At 45.6% G+C, this 16826-nt stretch overlaps 1 protein-coding gene across 1 annotated transcript; it reads right to left on the bottom strand.

Annotated features, from left to right (window-relative positions):
- Nucleotides 1-354: 354 nt before the first annotated feature.
- Nucleotides 355-16580, bottom strand: LOC111834058 (pyridoxal kinase). The gene is made up of 11 exons (XM_023792946.2): nucleotides 16263-16580; nucleotides 14966-15020; nucleotides 9421-9525; nucleotides 5508-5591; nucleotides 4940-4974; nucleotides 4481-4566; nucleotides 3903-3948; nucleotides 2912-3023; nucleotides 2677-2813; nucleotides 2425-2491; nucleotides 355-1539 (listed from the first exon to the last, which is right to left on the bottom strand). Exons 1-11 carry the CDS (start codon nucleotides 16356-16358, stop codon nucleotides 1427-1429), a joined length of 936 nt encoding a protein of 311 aa, XP_023648714.1. The 5' UTR covers nucleotides 16359-16580; the 3' UTR covers nucleotides 355-1426.
- Nucleotides 16581-16826: the final 246 nt, after the last annotated feature.

Raw genomic sequence — 16826 nt, 5'->3', positions numbered from 1 at the left:
AAAGAACAGCAAGGGGACCCACTGAATGGGAATTAATAGTGACAGAGCACTATCAGAATCCCCAAAACAGAGTGCCTCTAGGTCCATTTGTTGCCATGGAAAAACACGCAGTGTATATCAGGCTGTGAAATGCACCTGCCTGCTGTGGATTGTGGGAAGTGTGTGTTTGCGACGAGCCAATGGCATCAGTATTAACGTTAGTGTTCACAAAGCAGCCCTATTTGTCCAACACTCAATTTTAGAGAGACCAGAGATAATCATCTCTTAGTATGGACCAATCAGAAAGTGCTCTCTAGATCACAGGACCATAATCCCGAGGCAGCCTCAGAAACGCTGAAGTCACAGCAAGTCGACTTAATAAAAAGGTTCATATTTTTATTGTTAATTTACATGTTTCTGGCACATAGCAGCAAGTGGCCGACCGGCACTTCATGACATTTGAATGACAGTGTTATTCCTCGTGATCATTTGGCACAGACACATTGACCGTTTGCCAACATTACTTCGCTTACAGATGCAGCGAGACTAAGAAATCTGCTTCAAGCCTCAATTATCCTATAATATGAAGTAAAAAAACAAAACAGAAGGCATGATCAGTAATGATTAATGAGTGGATTTATGTACACCTTCCAGTAAATGATTATCATTGCAGATCCATCAGATTTTTTGTTAAATCATGCATGTGGAAAAAGTGTCAATTAAATATTTAAGACTGGACACTAATTACATTTAAAATTTTTAAAAATAAATCCTACTCTGAAATATTCACGGATTAAACGGACAATTAAAGAGGAAATATGAGAGGAACACTTTGAAATGGCCACAGGAAGAGCAGCATGTTGGAGTCTCATACGAGCAGATGGAGGCCATTCGGGTCGGGCCGCAGCACTCCCTGTTTGCCAGGTGGTTCTGATCAGGGAAGGAACTCCATTAGAGACCCTATTAACCGGACCTGCCCACTAGCACAGAGAATCTGAACAGCGTGTGGAGCCTCAGCCTATGCTCCTGCACAGACTTTCTGTTTTTTGGGGTCTTTTTTTAAGCTCCCCGCTCTGTCAGTCTCAGAGACCCAAGTTCCAGACTTGAGGTGGGCGTGTCACAAAGCCAGCCACTACCACAGCCCAAAGTTACGAGGGGGGGTGGCCGGCAACATCAGCTCCAGCCACAGAGGCAGCCGGCATGGGCGCTGCGTATGCAGGACAAACAGGGAGCTTAAAGGGACAGGGAGAGTAAGCGAGGGGGCAAGGGAGAGGCACGCCCCGCCTCGCCCGCCTCACCCCGCCCCACCGCCGGGTCAGTCACCCTGCTGATTTCAGCTCATGGAAATGTTGTGCTCTGTAAGAGATCCTAAGGCAATGTCACATTACAGGTCAAAATGTACAACATCTATAATCTATACAATGTGCGACTGGCTTGGGACGCCACTCTATAGCACAGTGGCGTCCACCACGATGGCCGGGTTCTCGATGTCTGCTTTGCTCTGCACCATCCGCAGTTCCAGCTGGGCTGGGGTGGGCCGCCTGCCAGGCCCCGCTATCTCTGCAGGAGAGGAGCAGCAAGAACGCTGAGCTTCCGGGATACACACAGAGGGGTACAGGCAGACAGACACACAGACAGATTGGCAGGCAAAGGCACAGACACACAGACAGACAGGTAAAGAGAGACAGACGAATACAGGCAGACAGACTGGCAGGCAAAGGCACAGACAGATGGGTAAAGAGAGACAGACGAATACAGGCAGACAGACTGGCAGGCAAAGGCACAGACAGATGGGTAAAGAGAGACAGACGAATACAGGCAGACAGACTGGCAGGCAAAGGCACAGACAGATGGGTAAAGAGAGACAGACGAATACAGGCAGACAGACTGGCAGGCAAAGGCACAGACAGATGGGTAAAGAGAGACAGACGAATACAGGCAGACAGACTGGCAGGCAAAGGCACAGACAGATGGGTAAAGAGAGACAGACGAATACAGGCAGACAGACTGGCAGGCAAAGGCACAGACAGATGGGTAAAGAGAGACAGACGAATACAGGTAGACAGACTGGCAGGCAAAGGCACAGACAGATGGGTAAAGAGAGACAGACGAATACAGGCAGACAGACTGGCAGGCAAAGGCACAGACAGATGGGTAAAGAGAGACAGACGAATACAGGCAGACAGACTGGCAGGCAAAGGCACAGACAGATGGGTAAAGAGAGACAGACGAATACAGGCAGACAGACTGGCAGGCAAAGGCACAGACAGATGGGTAAAGAGAGACAGACGAATACAGGCAGACAGACTGGCAGGCAAAGGCACAGACAGATGGGTAAAGAGAGACAGACGAATACAGGCAGACAGACAGATGGGTACAGGCATACCAGACACAGTGACGGGTAAAGACAGACAGACAGACAGGCAGGCACAGGGCCCTGCTTACCATACGCGTAAGAAATGGTCCTCTGGATTACATGGTGCATAACAGACACAGTCTTCTCACAGGCAGTCTGAAACGGGTGGGGGAGGGATCCAAGCAGAGTTGGGTGGGGGGGTGGGGGGGTTAAAGAGTTCATTGTTTTCACTTCAGCGTCTTCTGCTGTTTCACCTCACGCTATACCTGAGGGAGGCCAGGAGGTGCATGAAGGGAGGTGGTGATCAGTGAGAAGATTGGGGTGGCGGGGGGGCGGCTGACCTTGAGGTCGTTGGGGTGGTGGTGAGTCCAGGCCAGCAGCATGGCGGCAAACAGGTCGCCTGTGCCGACGAACACGGCGTCCACTTTGGGGATCTCCATGCGGATGCGCTGGGTCGTCCGACTGCCGTCCGCTTTCACTGGAGCACGGAGGCACAGGCACTGCACTGAAGAACATGCTCACGCCCGCCCGGCCCAGCCCACTCCACCCAGCACACTCCGCCCCATTAAGGCCTACCTGTCCGCTGGCTCCCCAGGGCCACCAAGAAGCGGTCGCCCCGGTGGGAGGGAAGGTCCGAGCTGGTGATGACCACGGTGTCAGGGCCCATCTTGTGAAGGAGATCCATCACCTGTGGCGACAGACAGTGGGATAAGAAGAAAGAAAGAAGAGGAGCAGACCACGGTGGATGAAGGTGTTAAAAGTGGCATGGGCAGTGGGAGGGACAGCCAGCATTGCTGTACACTGGTCAATAGCATGATAAAGTACAGGACAGTATGGAAACACTCTTCACTGTAATTCAACGTAATAGGATCCTTCCATCTTCTGAATGATTATCCTGTGCAGAGCCGTGAGCCTGTCCAAGGAAGCTCGAGGTACCAGGCAGTGGGCAACATGGACGGAGTGGCATCGCAGGTCACAGAAACTATAGGCGAGTGTTTTCCAACCTGGTCTTTGGGGACCCACAGACAGCCCATGTTTTTGCTTCTGGTTGGGAGTTGGGAGGGAGCAAAAATGTGGACTGTCTGGGGGTCCCCGGGGACCGGGGTGGGAATCAGTACCACAGGTAACATAGTAAAGGGCAAATGAAAGATGCCAATTGGCCTATCTGTGGGAGCAAAGCGGAGAGCCCAGAGGAAGGCCATGCACACTCCACACACGCAAGAGCATAGGCAGGATTCAAGCTCCCAGCCCAGTCACTGAGTTGCCTCACAGCAGCAGAGTGATATAGATCTACTCATAACCTCGGGCCACCCACACAGCAGCTCAGTCAATATTACACATTATGTTACACACATTTACATATTTAGCAGAAGCTTTTATCCAAAGTGATGTACAATTGAGAAAGCCGGGTCAGTCAGTCCCTGAAGCCAGCCAGGGGGTTTGAACCAGCAACCTTCTGATCATGGTCACCGTGTCCTACCCCAAAGAGTCACACCGCACCCCATACTAATCAAGTAGGGTGAAACCGTATCTACGCTAAACAATATTCTTTGATGTCACAACTTACCTCGACTGCATCTTTCTCCGTGCTGATATTCTTTCCCGTCAAGAGCCTGCACAACACACCAACAGATACAACACACACAGACAGACACGCGTGAGCGGCACACGCTCACACACAGAGGGTGCCCGCACCTAAACCTACCACGTACACGTGCACACACACACACACACACAACCACACACACACACACACGTATGACCCCCCCCCCCCCTCCCAGACACATAGCTCACACCACTTCACAACACAAGCTTACAGCATGGAGGTGTTAAGCACAATGCATAAAACAAAAAACGTTGTAATTTGAAGCCGCTGCATTTGTACAAAAAGCCACTAGGGGGACCCTCAACACTTTTGTCAGACCAGAAACAATACTTAAGCATTCCTTCAGAGGAGCCAGAGACTGCTTTGGGCAACCATGCAGATTCAGATTGCAGAGATCCCTTAATTTCATAGCAGACATGATACAGAATACAAACCCACGATACACAATCGAGAAAAACACACTGGCAAACAACACGAGGGAGGATGCAGACGTAAGGGGACATGGCTTGAAGATGTACGACCACGTCATGTTTACCCACTCTGCCTCAAACTGGTTCGGTGTGATGATGTCAGCCACGGGGACCACCTTGTTCTTGTAGACAGGGTATAGGTTTTCAGGAACATACTGCAAACAGAATGTACAGTCACTGGGTGGACATATGGATGGACGGACACATGTATACGGTATTACAGGAAAACCATGGCTCAGGAATGAGCAGCACGTCAGCCCCTGTTGGCCGCTGCCGGCTGAGGTTGGCATTTCTGATCTCCACTCCTCCATTAGACTCATAATAACTGCCTTGCTATACATCCACATTACGGGTTATCGCCAAGATGTCTGCAAACCACGTGAAGGTCATCCTTCAAAATAATGTTTTTGTGGATGCGCTGCAGAGGGCGCTGGTCATGAATTCAGCCCTCGTGGCAGAGGGCAGAGGGAACACGGTCACCGGAGCGGCCTGAGAAGTTCACAGGAGCAAGCGGACACCACTACTCACCATGGAGCCGTGATCGCCAAGCACCGGGTCACAAACTGCAACACAAGACAGGATCGTCAGGTCGGCACACACATGGAAACACTGGCAACTGCTCCCAGGTCAGGAACTGGGGTCAAGAGGACGGCGGCATTTTCCCGACTTTCCATGCTTAACAGGAAACTATAAAGACTGTCTAAGGGGAGGACGCCAACATGGGTTTGGTCTAATGTCCCATTCTGAAGATCACAGACCTGTGACAGACAAGATTCCTATCAGAATTGTAACCAACAACTCATACCATCTTTTTTTTTTTGTTTTTTAATTCAGCTGACCGTTTTCCAAAGGAACAATCAGTGCCTGGAGCAACTGGGGTGTAGAGCCTTACTCAGGACCCCAACGGTGAAATAAACGTCACTGTTCTGACCGCGACATTCAAAATGGTGACCTTTTGCACACAGACACATCGTCCTAACCTGCTGAGCCACATGCCGACACCAGAGGAAAACTTCTGATAAATCTGTACAATCTACAGTATATGATATTTCATTTTGCAAAGGAACATGTGATTATGTGACAAAAAAAAACGCACCATATACCAGTTTGGGATTGGCCCTTTTTAACTCCTTCACAATGTCCACCACCATCTCCAGGAAGGATGTGTCCCGGGTATACCCTGCAGGAAGAAGGGTAATCAATCACTTAATAAGGCAATCCTTCTCAGAGCAGATGCGGCTAGCAAAGCATGGCTTTCTGCATTATGATAGAGGGCACACTGCAGCAGCACTCCACCGAGCTGAAAACAGCATTCACTCCTCACCAACAACATCCTTCATATGCTGCAATGGTATATGCATATGCCCTCTAGAGGCCAAACAGAGAAAATGCACCAAGGCAGCTGGGAGATGGGGGTTCCGTTTTCTCCTTGGATTCCTGGGTGTTTACATTTCAATAGTTTAAAAGAAAAAAAAAAGCTGTATTGGTGTTCAAGCTATATAAATGAAATATATCTGTGTCTAATTATATACAGACGCTCCTCTACTTATGAATGAGATATGTTCCGAACGGCAGTTCGTAACTTGAAATGTTCGTAAGTTGTTATTCAACATAGTACTTGCGTAAACCCTTAAAATTAAGAACTAGGATGCTGCCTCTCCATTCGTATGTCTGAAAGTTCATAAGTTGAAAGTTCGTAAGTAAGTCTGTATAATAAGAGCAAGGGTGGAAGCACTATAATGACATAACATGGTTGCCATGGAGAAGCTTGGTGCTGACCAATCGAATCAAGGGTACCCAAACTGAAAAGGCTCTATAATCATGCGCCTAATTCACTGTACTTATGCAGTGGGAGCTTGTTAGACGGGAACTGGAGTTTAATTTCAGTTAAACTCAACAATATTTTTTATACGGCACCCCTCCTGACTTCATTACAAGAAGACGTGACATTTAAAACAGCCACTAACATTTAAAGTTAGCCACAGCGACACACACTCAAGCTAATACACAATTTGAAAGGCAGGGCTGGAGAAGAAAGGAGGGTCAATACAAACTCCTGAAGTACGTATGAGACATAAAGAGCATCTGTGCCAGGTGCAGGGTCATCTCATCCAACCGAGCAGAGGCTGGGGGGTCTGAGCACGTCAGCGAAAGCGGAGCGGCTGGGACGTGCACCGTAGCCAGAATTATAAACGGGCTGGGGCTGAAGGGTCAGCCAAGACTGCACACCTTCCTTCTGGCCTTACACATTTAGGGAAACCCAAAATACAGACTGCGCACCGCTACTAGGGCTGTTCTGATCTCCAGTCAGCACAGAATAAGAATATCATGGAGCAATATAGGCTTTAATATTTTCTGAACAGCTGTCACGCAGGTTCAGGGACCCAGTTTCAGCCGCTCCATCCCACGCCACCGGCTTTGTCAGAGCATCCACCTGTCAGCAGGTACATGCCAGGTGTCCCATGGGAGATTCCCCGCTGGCTCCCTGCTCAAAGCACCTGCAGTCCTCACACGCTCCCTTTCAACTTCTCTCTCTCAGGCCCACCTCATGCCCTCATCCTCCAGCGGCCAGACCTCCCTACCTCCCAGGGGAGAGCAGAGGTGGGATGTGACCAGAGATGGGAAGTAACGAAGTATAAATACTTCGTTACTGTACTTAAGTAGAATTTTCGGGTATCTATACTTTACTTCACTATTTATTTTTTTTGCCAACTTTCGACTTTTACTTCGTACATTTTAGCACGAGTATCTGTACTTTCTACTCCCTAGATTTTTACTCTTGCATTTAAATGGTGTTTGTTCATAATCATAGACAGTAAATGGCATATTTATTATGCCATTTTGCAACGCATTTTACCTATTCCGTATCAATAATACGCGCCATGCAGACAACGTGACTGATTGGTTTATGCTTAGAAACGTATGTAAACACATACAGAAAAGACAATCCTATTGGTGCATTTGTCTTTACGCGCACAAGACGATGAACGTAAAGCGGCAACCACCAGGCGGCAACTCGGTGGGAATTCATATCGTTCGCGACAGTGGCACCAAGAAGCGAAGTTCAGCGAAGTGACTGATAAAACTGGTGAGAGTGTTAGTGGAGATTCCTTGGGCGATGGAGAGTCGAGTGAAGACCAGCAGCACCTCCCGCATCCCTGGCCTTACCTCAGAGAAATGTTTGAAATCGCAGGCAGCAAGAAAGACTCCTGGAGAATGTGTTGTAAATTGTGTCTACCAAAACGCCACGAACTTTTGGCATTCAAGAATTCGCCTTCCAATTTGAAAAAACATGTGGAGGTAAGAAATGCTTCTTGTCATGGATAGTTAATTCCTTGTTTTTAGTAATAATGGCTCGTCTACGTTTGCAATGCTGTACTCGGCTAGCAGCGACACGGTGTGTCTTGGTTTACTCATTTAGGTTAGCTAGCTATCAGTTTGAAAATAAGCTCATAATCACTTCACTACCATAACCTAATATTATTTAGCATACTCTGTTGCTTGTATAGCCAGATATTATTCAAAGAAAATTATTTAATGTAGTCCTAATGTGTGTGTGTGTGTGTGTGTGAGTGCCTGCTTTTGGCCTCCAGAGAAAACACAAAAATCAATTGGAGAGGTACACAAACCTCACTTCCAAAAGGCTCACAGTGCCAGATGAAGGCCCAGCCTTCAAACAACCAAAACTATGGGAGACCAGAAGAGTGTCACAGGCCAGTGTTGATAAAGTCATCATGAATTTTGTCATTCAAGGGCTGCACCCATTGAGTGTTGTTGAGCAGCAGGGTTTCCAAGGTCTAGTTCTTCACCTTCAACCTGATGTGTCAGTGATGTCACGTGGCACTGTTAAAAATAGAGTAGAGAAGGCTGCACTGGTCATGAAAAATAATCTGAAAACAGCTCTTGGCAAAATTGAGTTTATTGCAATGACGACTGATTGCTGGACCTCACGCGACGTAGTTTTATAGGAATCACAGCACATTGGATTGAACCGGAAACTCTGCAGAGACGTCACATCATTGGCTGTGTCTTTCTCTTCCCTCTCCCCCCAACACACACACACAGTGATGTGGGTAGTTCTCACATAGATGCACTCAAAGTCCTACACATGATCTCTTGCTGTTAAATAGAAGTTAGTAATAGGGTATGCTTTTAATGTTACTGTCTAGGCTTTGAAGTCTGTTGTGATGGATAATATTTATGTGTAGGCTAATATCTATTTGCATACTAATACATTTTTTGAACACCGCGCACATTGAGTTTGCAATCCCTCAATCTTTTACAGCAGTTTTATTTTTTGAATGTGTTTAGAAAAGATTGGTCAACGGAGCTTTTTGTATTCATTTCACTTAATTTTTTTCTGCTTGCACTTGGACATGGAGTCCAGGAAGCTTTTCCCTAAAATGGTGGTTTTGTCCTTCGCAAAGTTACTTTATACTTTTATACTTTAAGTATGTTTTAGAGCCTGTACTTTTCACTTTAATTTGAGTAAAAAAGTTGAGTCAATACTTCAACTTTTACTAGAGTGTTTTTAAACACAGGTATCTATACTTGTACTTGAGTAAAGAATGTGTGTACTTTTGACACCTCTGGATGTGACTGGTGCTGCATCCGAGCTGTGATGTGTCCAGCAGCCACACCCTGCACTTTTCCCCTCAGCTCTCACGGTGAGGGACATAGATAGAAATTTTGGAGCCCCTAATAAATTCTACATACAGTCACACCCAGAACTTGGCTCATCTCCCTTTGTCCTCATACCCACAATCACATTCATTGTCCCAATATGTCAATGTCTGTGTTTTAAAAATGTATAATAAGGATGATTTGAAAAGTGAAAACAATAACAAAAGAACAAGGCTGGCTTTGTAATAAGTTGTAAAATTTTACTCCTCTCTGTTTTGCTGTGGCACATCCAGCATTTTAACATTTCGCTCTCGCTGCTCAGTCCAGCTTACGCAGTGCCATGTTGACAGACGGAGTTGGCTAGAGCCGCCCCTTTGGGGTCTCACCTGTGAGCACGTAATCATAGTGGTTGACATTGTTGAGCTTGATCCCCTCGTACAGAACGTGCAGCTCATCTGCTGTCAGCACCTGGCCCTTCCAGTGAGTGTAGCCTGGCAAGAGACGTCAAAGGTCACAGGTCAGGGTCACAGCCCTGGCAGCTGTAAATGGCAATGCATGTCCAAGAATATAATCATGACAACATAAACCTATTGAGTCGCTGCTTTCGGTATAGATGCCGTTGACCATTTCAGGAGCTTGGGAACCTCCACATACCAAGGTCCACTAAGGGTCATGAAAAATAACCCCACAACCCCCATACTGTGGCATACTGCCAATTCCACAGGACGTTCAGTCATCCCGTTTATAGATGTTCAGAAAAATGCCACAGCAATGCTGTCAGCAAGGCCGGTGGGTGGTGCCAAAGAATATGTTTAAATGATCTTCATATCCATGTAATACAGGGGTGTCCAATCTTATCCGTAAAGGGCCATGGCATTTGCGGGTTTTAGGGGTAACCTGCAGATCAGCTGTTCAGGCCCAGGTGTGAGGACACTAGTAATATAATTATGGAGATGCAACGAAAACCCGCAGACACAACGTATGCATAAGATTACCAACTCCTGTGTAAAACTATGCACTTACACCAGGCTAAGCTAACAATCTTTTGCTAAAATCACCCCTGTATTTGCAGCAACCATCCAATAACATGTATTTTTTTACCATTAGCACCGTCTAGCTAATCAATCTCTCATTGATTTTTTTTAACTAATTAATTGATTAAGTGAGTTGTTGGTTAAAATACATGGAATGACTGAGGTGCCACTGAAGAGGGGTTTGGGAACTGAAACAGTGATCATCTAACCATCCAACAAGATATCAGTAACTTTTTTCGAGAACTGAAGAAATTCTTTCTTCTTAGCTTTTGTTACTCTAAATTTGTATATGTTATAATGTTAAATTGCATTTTTTGTTCTGAAGAAGTGCACTTGCTACCCAGATAAATAGCTTTAAACATTTCTTTTGACTGCCTAAGACCAGAGCACAGTATTGTATATAGAAAAATAAACCAAATTTAATTGCACTGAACATTCCACAAATGGGTCAGCAGCGAAACTTCAAGCACAGCATGATGATTGTTCTCAGAAGACATACAGCCTCTAGAACAGCAGAGCTGCGAGACTCAGGTAATCAGAGACGGCTCTTTCTGCCAGCCAGCTTCCCGTATCCTGCACAGTGAGCAAAAAGATGTCCCTCTTAGAGGGGGGAGAACCTGTCCTTCAGTGCACAACAGCTATTTATAGCCAGAGCACCCATTCCTTAAAAGCACTTCCTGTTAAGGCAGCTGGTCCAGGGGTCCTACTACATGCTGTAATATGGCAAGACAGATGAAAACATACAAAATCATTAGTCTGTGTGCCCATAACCCCTCCTTGTGATGGGTCACTAGGGTGCAAAAACAGAAAAGGGACTGGTGAAGTGGGGTCACAGTCACACAGTGAGGATGCTGCTGCTGCAGGAAGCATGAAGCCATAGCCACAGGTGAATCACCAGGTCGGTCATGTGGCATGGTGCCCGTTGCTTAGCAACATTACAAGATGGAAGCCTGTGGGATTTGGTTAATGAAGAGTCACTGAATGCATGAGGGTGAGCATGTGACACAGAGGGCGGGGGGTGGGGGGAGTGTGGAATTCTGTGATAAGGAAAGCTGCTGTCGTCAATTTCTGCTGAGGCAAATTCTCTCTCACACTCTCTCCCCCTCTCTCTCTCTCTCTCTCACACACACACACTCTCTCCCTCTCACACACACTCTCTCCCTCTCTCTCTCTCTCACACACACACACACAGGGATCCCCGTCACTCACATGTGCTATGAAAACAGGAGACCATCTCCTCTTGCCTGTGACAGATGCCTGACTTTATTAACTGACTTCACCTGTCAGCCATCACTGCTGCTGTCCCAAGATGAAAAGACCATCTTTCAATCAATCACTCAGTCAGGGTCATGGGGGGATGTTATAACAGCCAATATAGAGCACAAAGGCAGGGGAATATCCTGGATGGGGATAAACACAAACACACAGACACACAGTCCATGCGCAATTAATAGATGGCAATGATCTTATTTGCACGCCGTTGGACTGCAGGATGACTGAGCCACTATGTTGGCCCACAGTAGCCCAAAGATTCCCCTCCCACCCCAAAGAACTGCTGGCAAAACACAAGATAGTCAGAACAACGCCATGTAAATGTAATGGTTCAGCCTCCCTCCCCTAGGGGGCAATACCTGCTGGGTTAGAGAAAGCAGGCCAATCACCCATCGCCACAGGAAGACAGCAGCAGGGTGCCCACACATCCTTAACTGAACGGGGCAGGGGGTGGCTTGTTAATCTCTCTGAATGTGAACTCAGTGCCTGCTATTTCAAATTCCATCCACAGCCACTAGGAGGCAGCACTGTACAGACTGAAGATGAACAGCAGGGAAGAGCATTGATCCAGGCCACTGGGCTCAGCAGGGCTGCATCTGAGTGCTGTCTGTCCACGAGTCTGACGTGCAGGGGACTCCATCAGCACTGCCATTTCAAACCCCATCACACCAAAAACGTTGTGCCCCCCCACCCCCCCCCCCACCCAGGAGAAACATCAGCAACACCTTCAACTATTTTCAAAGAGGTTTCCTGACAGCTGAGCTGACCTGAATTATTCACCAGCGTATCTACTAGTGTGGTGAATCAGAAGCAGCACTCGATCCCCAGCTGTCGTGCTACACCTGCAAGTGTGCAACTCCAACCGGTTGGCTGCCCTGCAGCCACTGCGAGCAAGCTGCTCTGTGCTTTCAAAGCGAAATCCCACAGGGAATGTTACCCAGAATCAGCAGGAAAAAAATTCTCTCAGCTCTAAAGGCTTGGCATTCATGTCACACACAACATTCCTTAGGACAAAAAAAAAGACGACAAGAAATGAGCTTACTGCCGTCTAAATTTACACACATTTTTAATTAAGTGCAGAGCAGGAGAAACACCCACTGCTGCTCAGCTTCGGCGTCTGCAGGACGCGCTCGTTTCATCATTCATTAAAAATAATTAAATAAACAAAGTGCTTTGGCTCAAAGCTAAACAGATGACAGAACAACCATTTGGCAGCGGCTGTCCTTACGGAAAGTGAGGTTATGCAAAGCGAGCGTTTTAACCCTGAAACACAGGCAATCTCATTCTCGGTGCCCTGCTAAGGTATGTCCAGCCACCATTCTGACAGGCTGAAGGGTAACATCGACAGAGAAGTACGAAACATTAGAGCTAAAAATACATGGATTCATTTTTTTGGCCAAAATTAAAAATTATAGGGAAAATATTATCCATCCACTGACTAAGAACTCAATGATGGAGATGCTGGAGCCTATCTGAGAAATAACTAACAAAAACCCCCAATCTTCCCTGGCTCTGCACATCTATCCTCACCACTTCTCCTTATGTGCCCTCTGGAGTTTTAAGCTGTATTTGTTTATTTCTCCTACATATAGGGAGCTGGGTGATTGTAGGTGACTCGGGTGCTGGTTACAATGAAGGTGACCTCAGGGATGAGGCACGGATGAAGTACAGAAAAAGGACTTTCTCCCCAAGCCTCATGACATCAATGTGAGAGAGAACACTAATGATGCTCACTTCTGGGAAGACCTTTTGTATGCAAAGGAGAAAAAGGCAGCTCCCAAAAAAACAAATGTGGCCCCCTTTTTTAGACATTCTTTTTGTTTGGGTTTTTGTCTGTTTTGTCGGTACAGAATTAGTAATGAGAGCCACTGGAATGTCCCCATGACCTCCCAGACGGTCCACGTTTGGACTGTCTGGGAGGGAGCAGGGATGTGGACCGTCTGAAGGTCCAGGGGGACCGGATTGAGTAACATTGGTAAAGGGATTTAAAAAAAAAAAAGAAAAACACCTTGAGGTATGGCCAAGTCTCCCTGGAAACACAGTTGGGGGGGAATAAAAGCTAGGAAGAAAACTAAATGCAGCAGGACACAAAGCATGGCTGGGAATAATTCATGGTTTCATAGGGTCACTTGGCCAGGAAATAAACACAGCTATATATCAGAGCCTCTGAATGGGCCAGAAGGCCAGAATGGAGGGTACATGGGAACCAGGGCAACTGGTAAAGGGGCCTTGGCAGAGGGGGCATAGGAACAGAGTGCCTGGCTTTGGAAGCTCTGCTTTTCGGGAGGCAAAAACTGCTAAAGCTAATGAGCAAGTGGAGCTTTGATGCCAGTTCTGAGGCCTGACTGGGGTTCGCTTGGGAGCCCCAGCATCCAAATAATAAAATAAAATCTTACTTTCCAGGGCAAATTTGATCATGTAACCTTTGAACCCAACACGAATGTATAGTTGCTTATCTGCCATTATAAGTAACTTAAACTTTTACCCATTAAACACAGGATATTTTTCTTTTTTCTTCAAGCCCTCTAGGTGTTAAAACAAAATAAAGTTAAGCAAAAGCCATCTCATTCAGAAAGAAATCTAGAAAATAACAGAATAAAAGATTCCTTGTGATGCAAAACAACAGTATGGCAATTCCTAGACCATTAACATTTAATCCATTACATTTTTCTTTCACCCAATGCAGATTGTCCAGCATGATACAGGATACAAAGATGTCAGGTACAGACTGCACTGTGCATAGAGCAACGGAAACATTTTCAGTAACCCGCACCTGGGCTGCTGGTTCTGACTGGATGGAACCAACATTCAGGCCAAACGGGATCAGTTTAACAAAAAAGTCTTTCGTGCTTTTATTAATTCCAGTTAAGCATGTAGTTATCTTTAAAAGCTATTCTGGTTCTGGGTTAAGTGCCCTCCTCAAAAGGTACAAAAACAAGTCATCCTAACACATGAAACAGTACAAATGAGGAATAAGCACACCTCCTACAGGACCCCTTATGACATCCCACCCATGCAGACACACACACACACACACATTTGTATTCATATCTTTGTGGGGATCGTGCATTCATTTCTATGGGCAAAACCCTAATCCCAACAACAGCAACCTTAACCGCTACCCAGCCCTAACCTTAACCACAAGTAACCAAACAAAATGAACAACATACATCATCATTCAGAATTATTATTCAGTATTATTCTTCAAGTGTGGGTAGAGAGTGGGGAAAACAATCACACACTTTACAACAGGTTAAAATCACTACACTGTCCACAGAGAGGAGACTGGGAGGAAGAGCTGAGGTGGGAGAAATGCTGTGGGAGATATGGGGCATGGTGACGGCACGACAAAGCAGTCACACTGCCATTAAACCTGAAACGCCGCTCAAGGAGAAAAATGTTGTGTGAGAGCATAAAGACCCAAGCCAATTATAAAGAAACATAAAGTGGATATGTAAAAGAGGAGCAAACTAAGAGTACATAAATATATATCTGGCCAAAATTCCCAGTGTGGAGGGAAGGGCAAAGAAAAATATGGTCTGAACCCTGTTAGGCTGATTAAGGACTACACATGTCAAAGAGACAATCACCATATACAAGTCACAATGGAGCTATAATAGAGTACCTGTGTGATTGGAGAACTGCACCGAGTTGATGGAGTCCACCTCGAACCCAAGCACCTGTGGGACAGACCATCAGAGGCGTACTGTTAAACAACCAATGGGAAACGGTATGAGGACCCGAAACTACAGTACCCAGAATGCACTGCAGCTTCACAAGGACTCGCAGGGTTACGTATACACGTATGGTCCTGCGTGTGCACTGTCACACCGACGCGCATAACTGTCAATGAAAATCATCCTGAAGGCTATAGAGTACTAATGCGTTTTGTATATGCTTCTTTCTAATCGTATCATACAATCAAAGCTTTCCTTAACATCAAAAGAAATAATTCAAAACAATTTGTTTGGTTTATCGTTATATTAATGTTTGTGTGTGCACTCGTCATCAAACCAGATGGGTGTCGTACAATATCATCCCTTCTTTGACGTCAAACCAGACATTTCATCAGCCACTTAGATTATAGGCAACCATGGACATCCATAATAGATAATCCGAAAATCGGCACATTTCTGCCCGGCTCATTAATATTCCGTCGCTGTCACATTGCTAAGACTTGCCACCGCCAATTGAAACACAAACGTTTCGTATTAACTGTACCCATATGACTTTTCCCAGTGGCAGTTAGCTGGCTGAATCGTTTTTGCAAGAAACTTCCTTTTTAAATGATGTCTTTTTTAGATTCATCTTTTGTTTATGAGTTGCCTATTTGATGTCCGGATATTAATGGCGTTGTGTTGTGGTCATGATGATGATGACGACGATGATGATGATGATGCTGATGATGTTTAAAGCCGGCGTTGTCGGATTGCTCCTCGGGTGAGGAGTGGGCAGAGGACAAATTTTGCAACATATTAAAGACGTACCCGGTGTCTGAATGTCATTAATCAATTCCAAGATAAAAACACAAGACAACTTTTCATATACCTGTTGGCTAATCATCACGCTCAGTTTATTAAAAAGACACTAATCGAAATGAAACATTGGCATGAATTTAAACGAAAACGCAGATCACAGCGATTAATACTGTAAGAACGGCATCACGACATAACACTAATTACTCGTGCACGGATGACACTAAGATTAACGCATTCTACTGTACGCTTACTATGATTGCAGAAATCGCAAACACTTACTTGACAAGCGCTAACGAAAAAGGATATTTTACCATGTGACCTTTAGTTTCCTACCTGCACTCAACACGTTTCCAGTTCCCCATCATTCAAATTAAGCCCGTGGATCCTCTCTGTTAAGGAACGAACTATAACTTTCAGTGAATGGGATGCATAAAAAAATCTTACCTGTAATGGAAATGATGCCGATTTATTCCCAACGTATCCCCTAACAACATGACTCTGAATTGACAACACTCTGCATTCCCTTTCGTGCGTTCCCATTTTAAAAGATACACTGACTGGTTCTCTCTGTGTATCCCCGGCTATGTGCAGCTAGCTAAGAAGTGCAGTTTCCGATCCGCTTAATCTGGAAATTATCCAGGAGCGAAAAAAACAGAACCGCGAAATTGAACTGAAGGACATACAGCTCACACCGAAACACACATTGACGAGATATACCTAAATTCTTCAGGCAATTAAGAAGGACACCTAAGTCCATCTACGTCACGGGGATAATAATTGACCCGCTGAGACCTGACAGCACGATTTATTATTAGATTCCTGCTTGACAATACAATATGTCTTTATATAGTATGTGAAATAAATCATAAAAAAAATTGAATTATGTTGTACATCGTTCTCCCAATAAATAATGTATAAAACATGTTCTAACGTTTTACTATGTGATCGTTTGGTGTAATAAGAAAAACGAAAATATGAAATCCATCTATTTTTCTGTGTGTGTCGGGG

Source organism: Paramormyrops kingsleyae, chromosome 16 (genome assembly GCF_048594095.1).
Source record: "Paramormyrops kingsleyae isolate MSU_618 chromosome 16, PKINGS_0.4, whole genome shotgun sequence".
Taxonomy (NCBI): Eukaryota; Metazoa; Chordata; class Actinopteri; order Osteoglossiformes; family Mormyridae; genus Paramormyrops; species Paramormyrops kingsleyae.
This window is presented reverse-complemented; position numbering and strand designations above follow the sequence as displayed.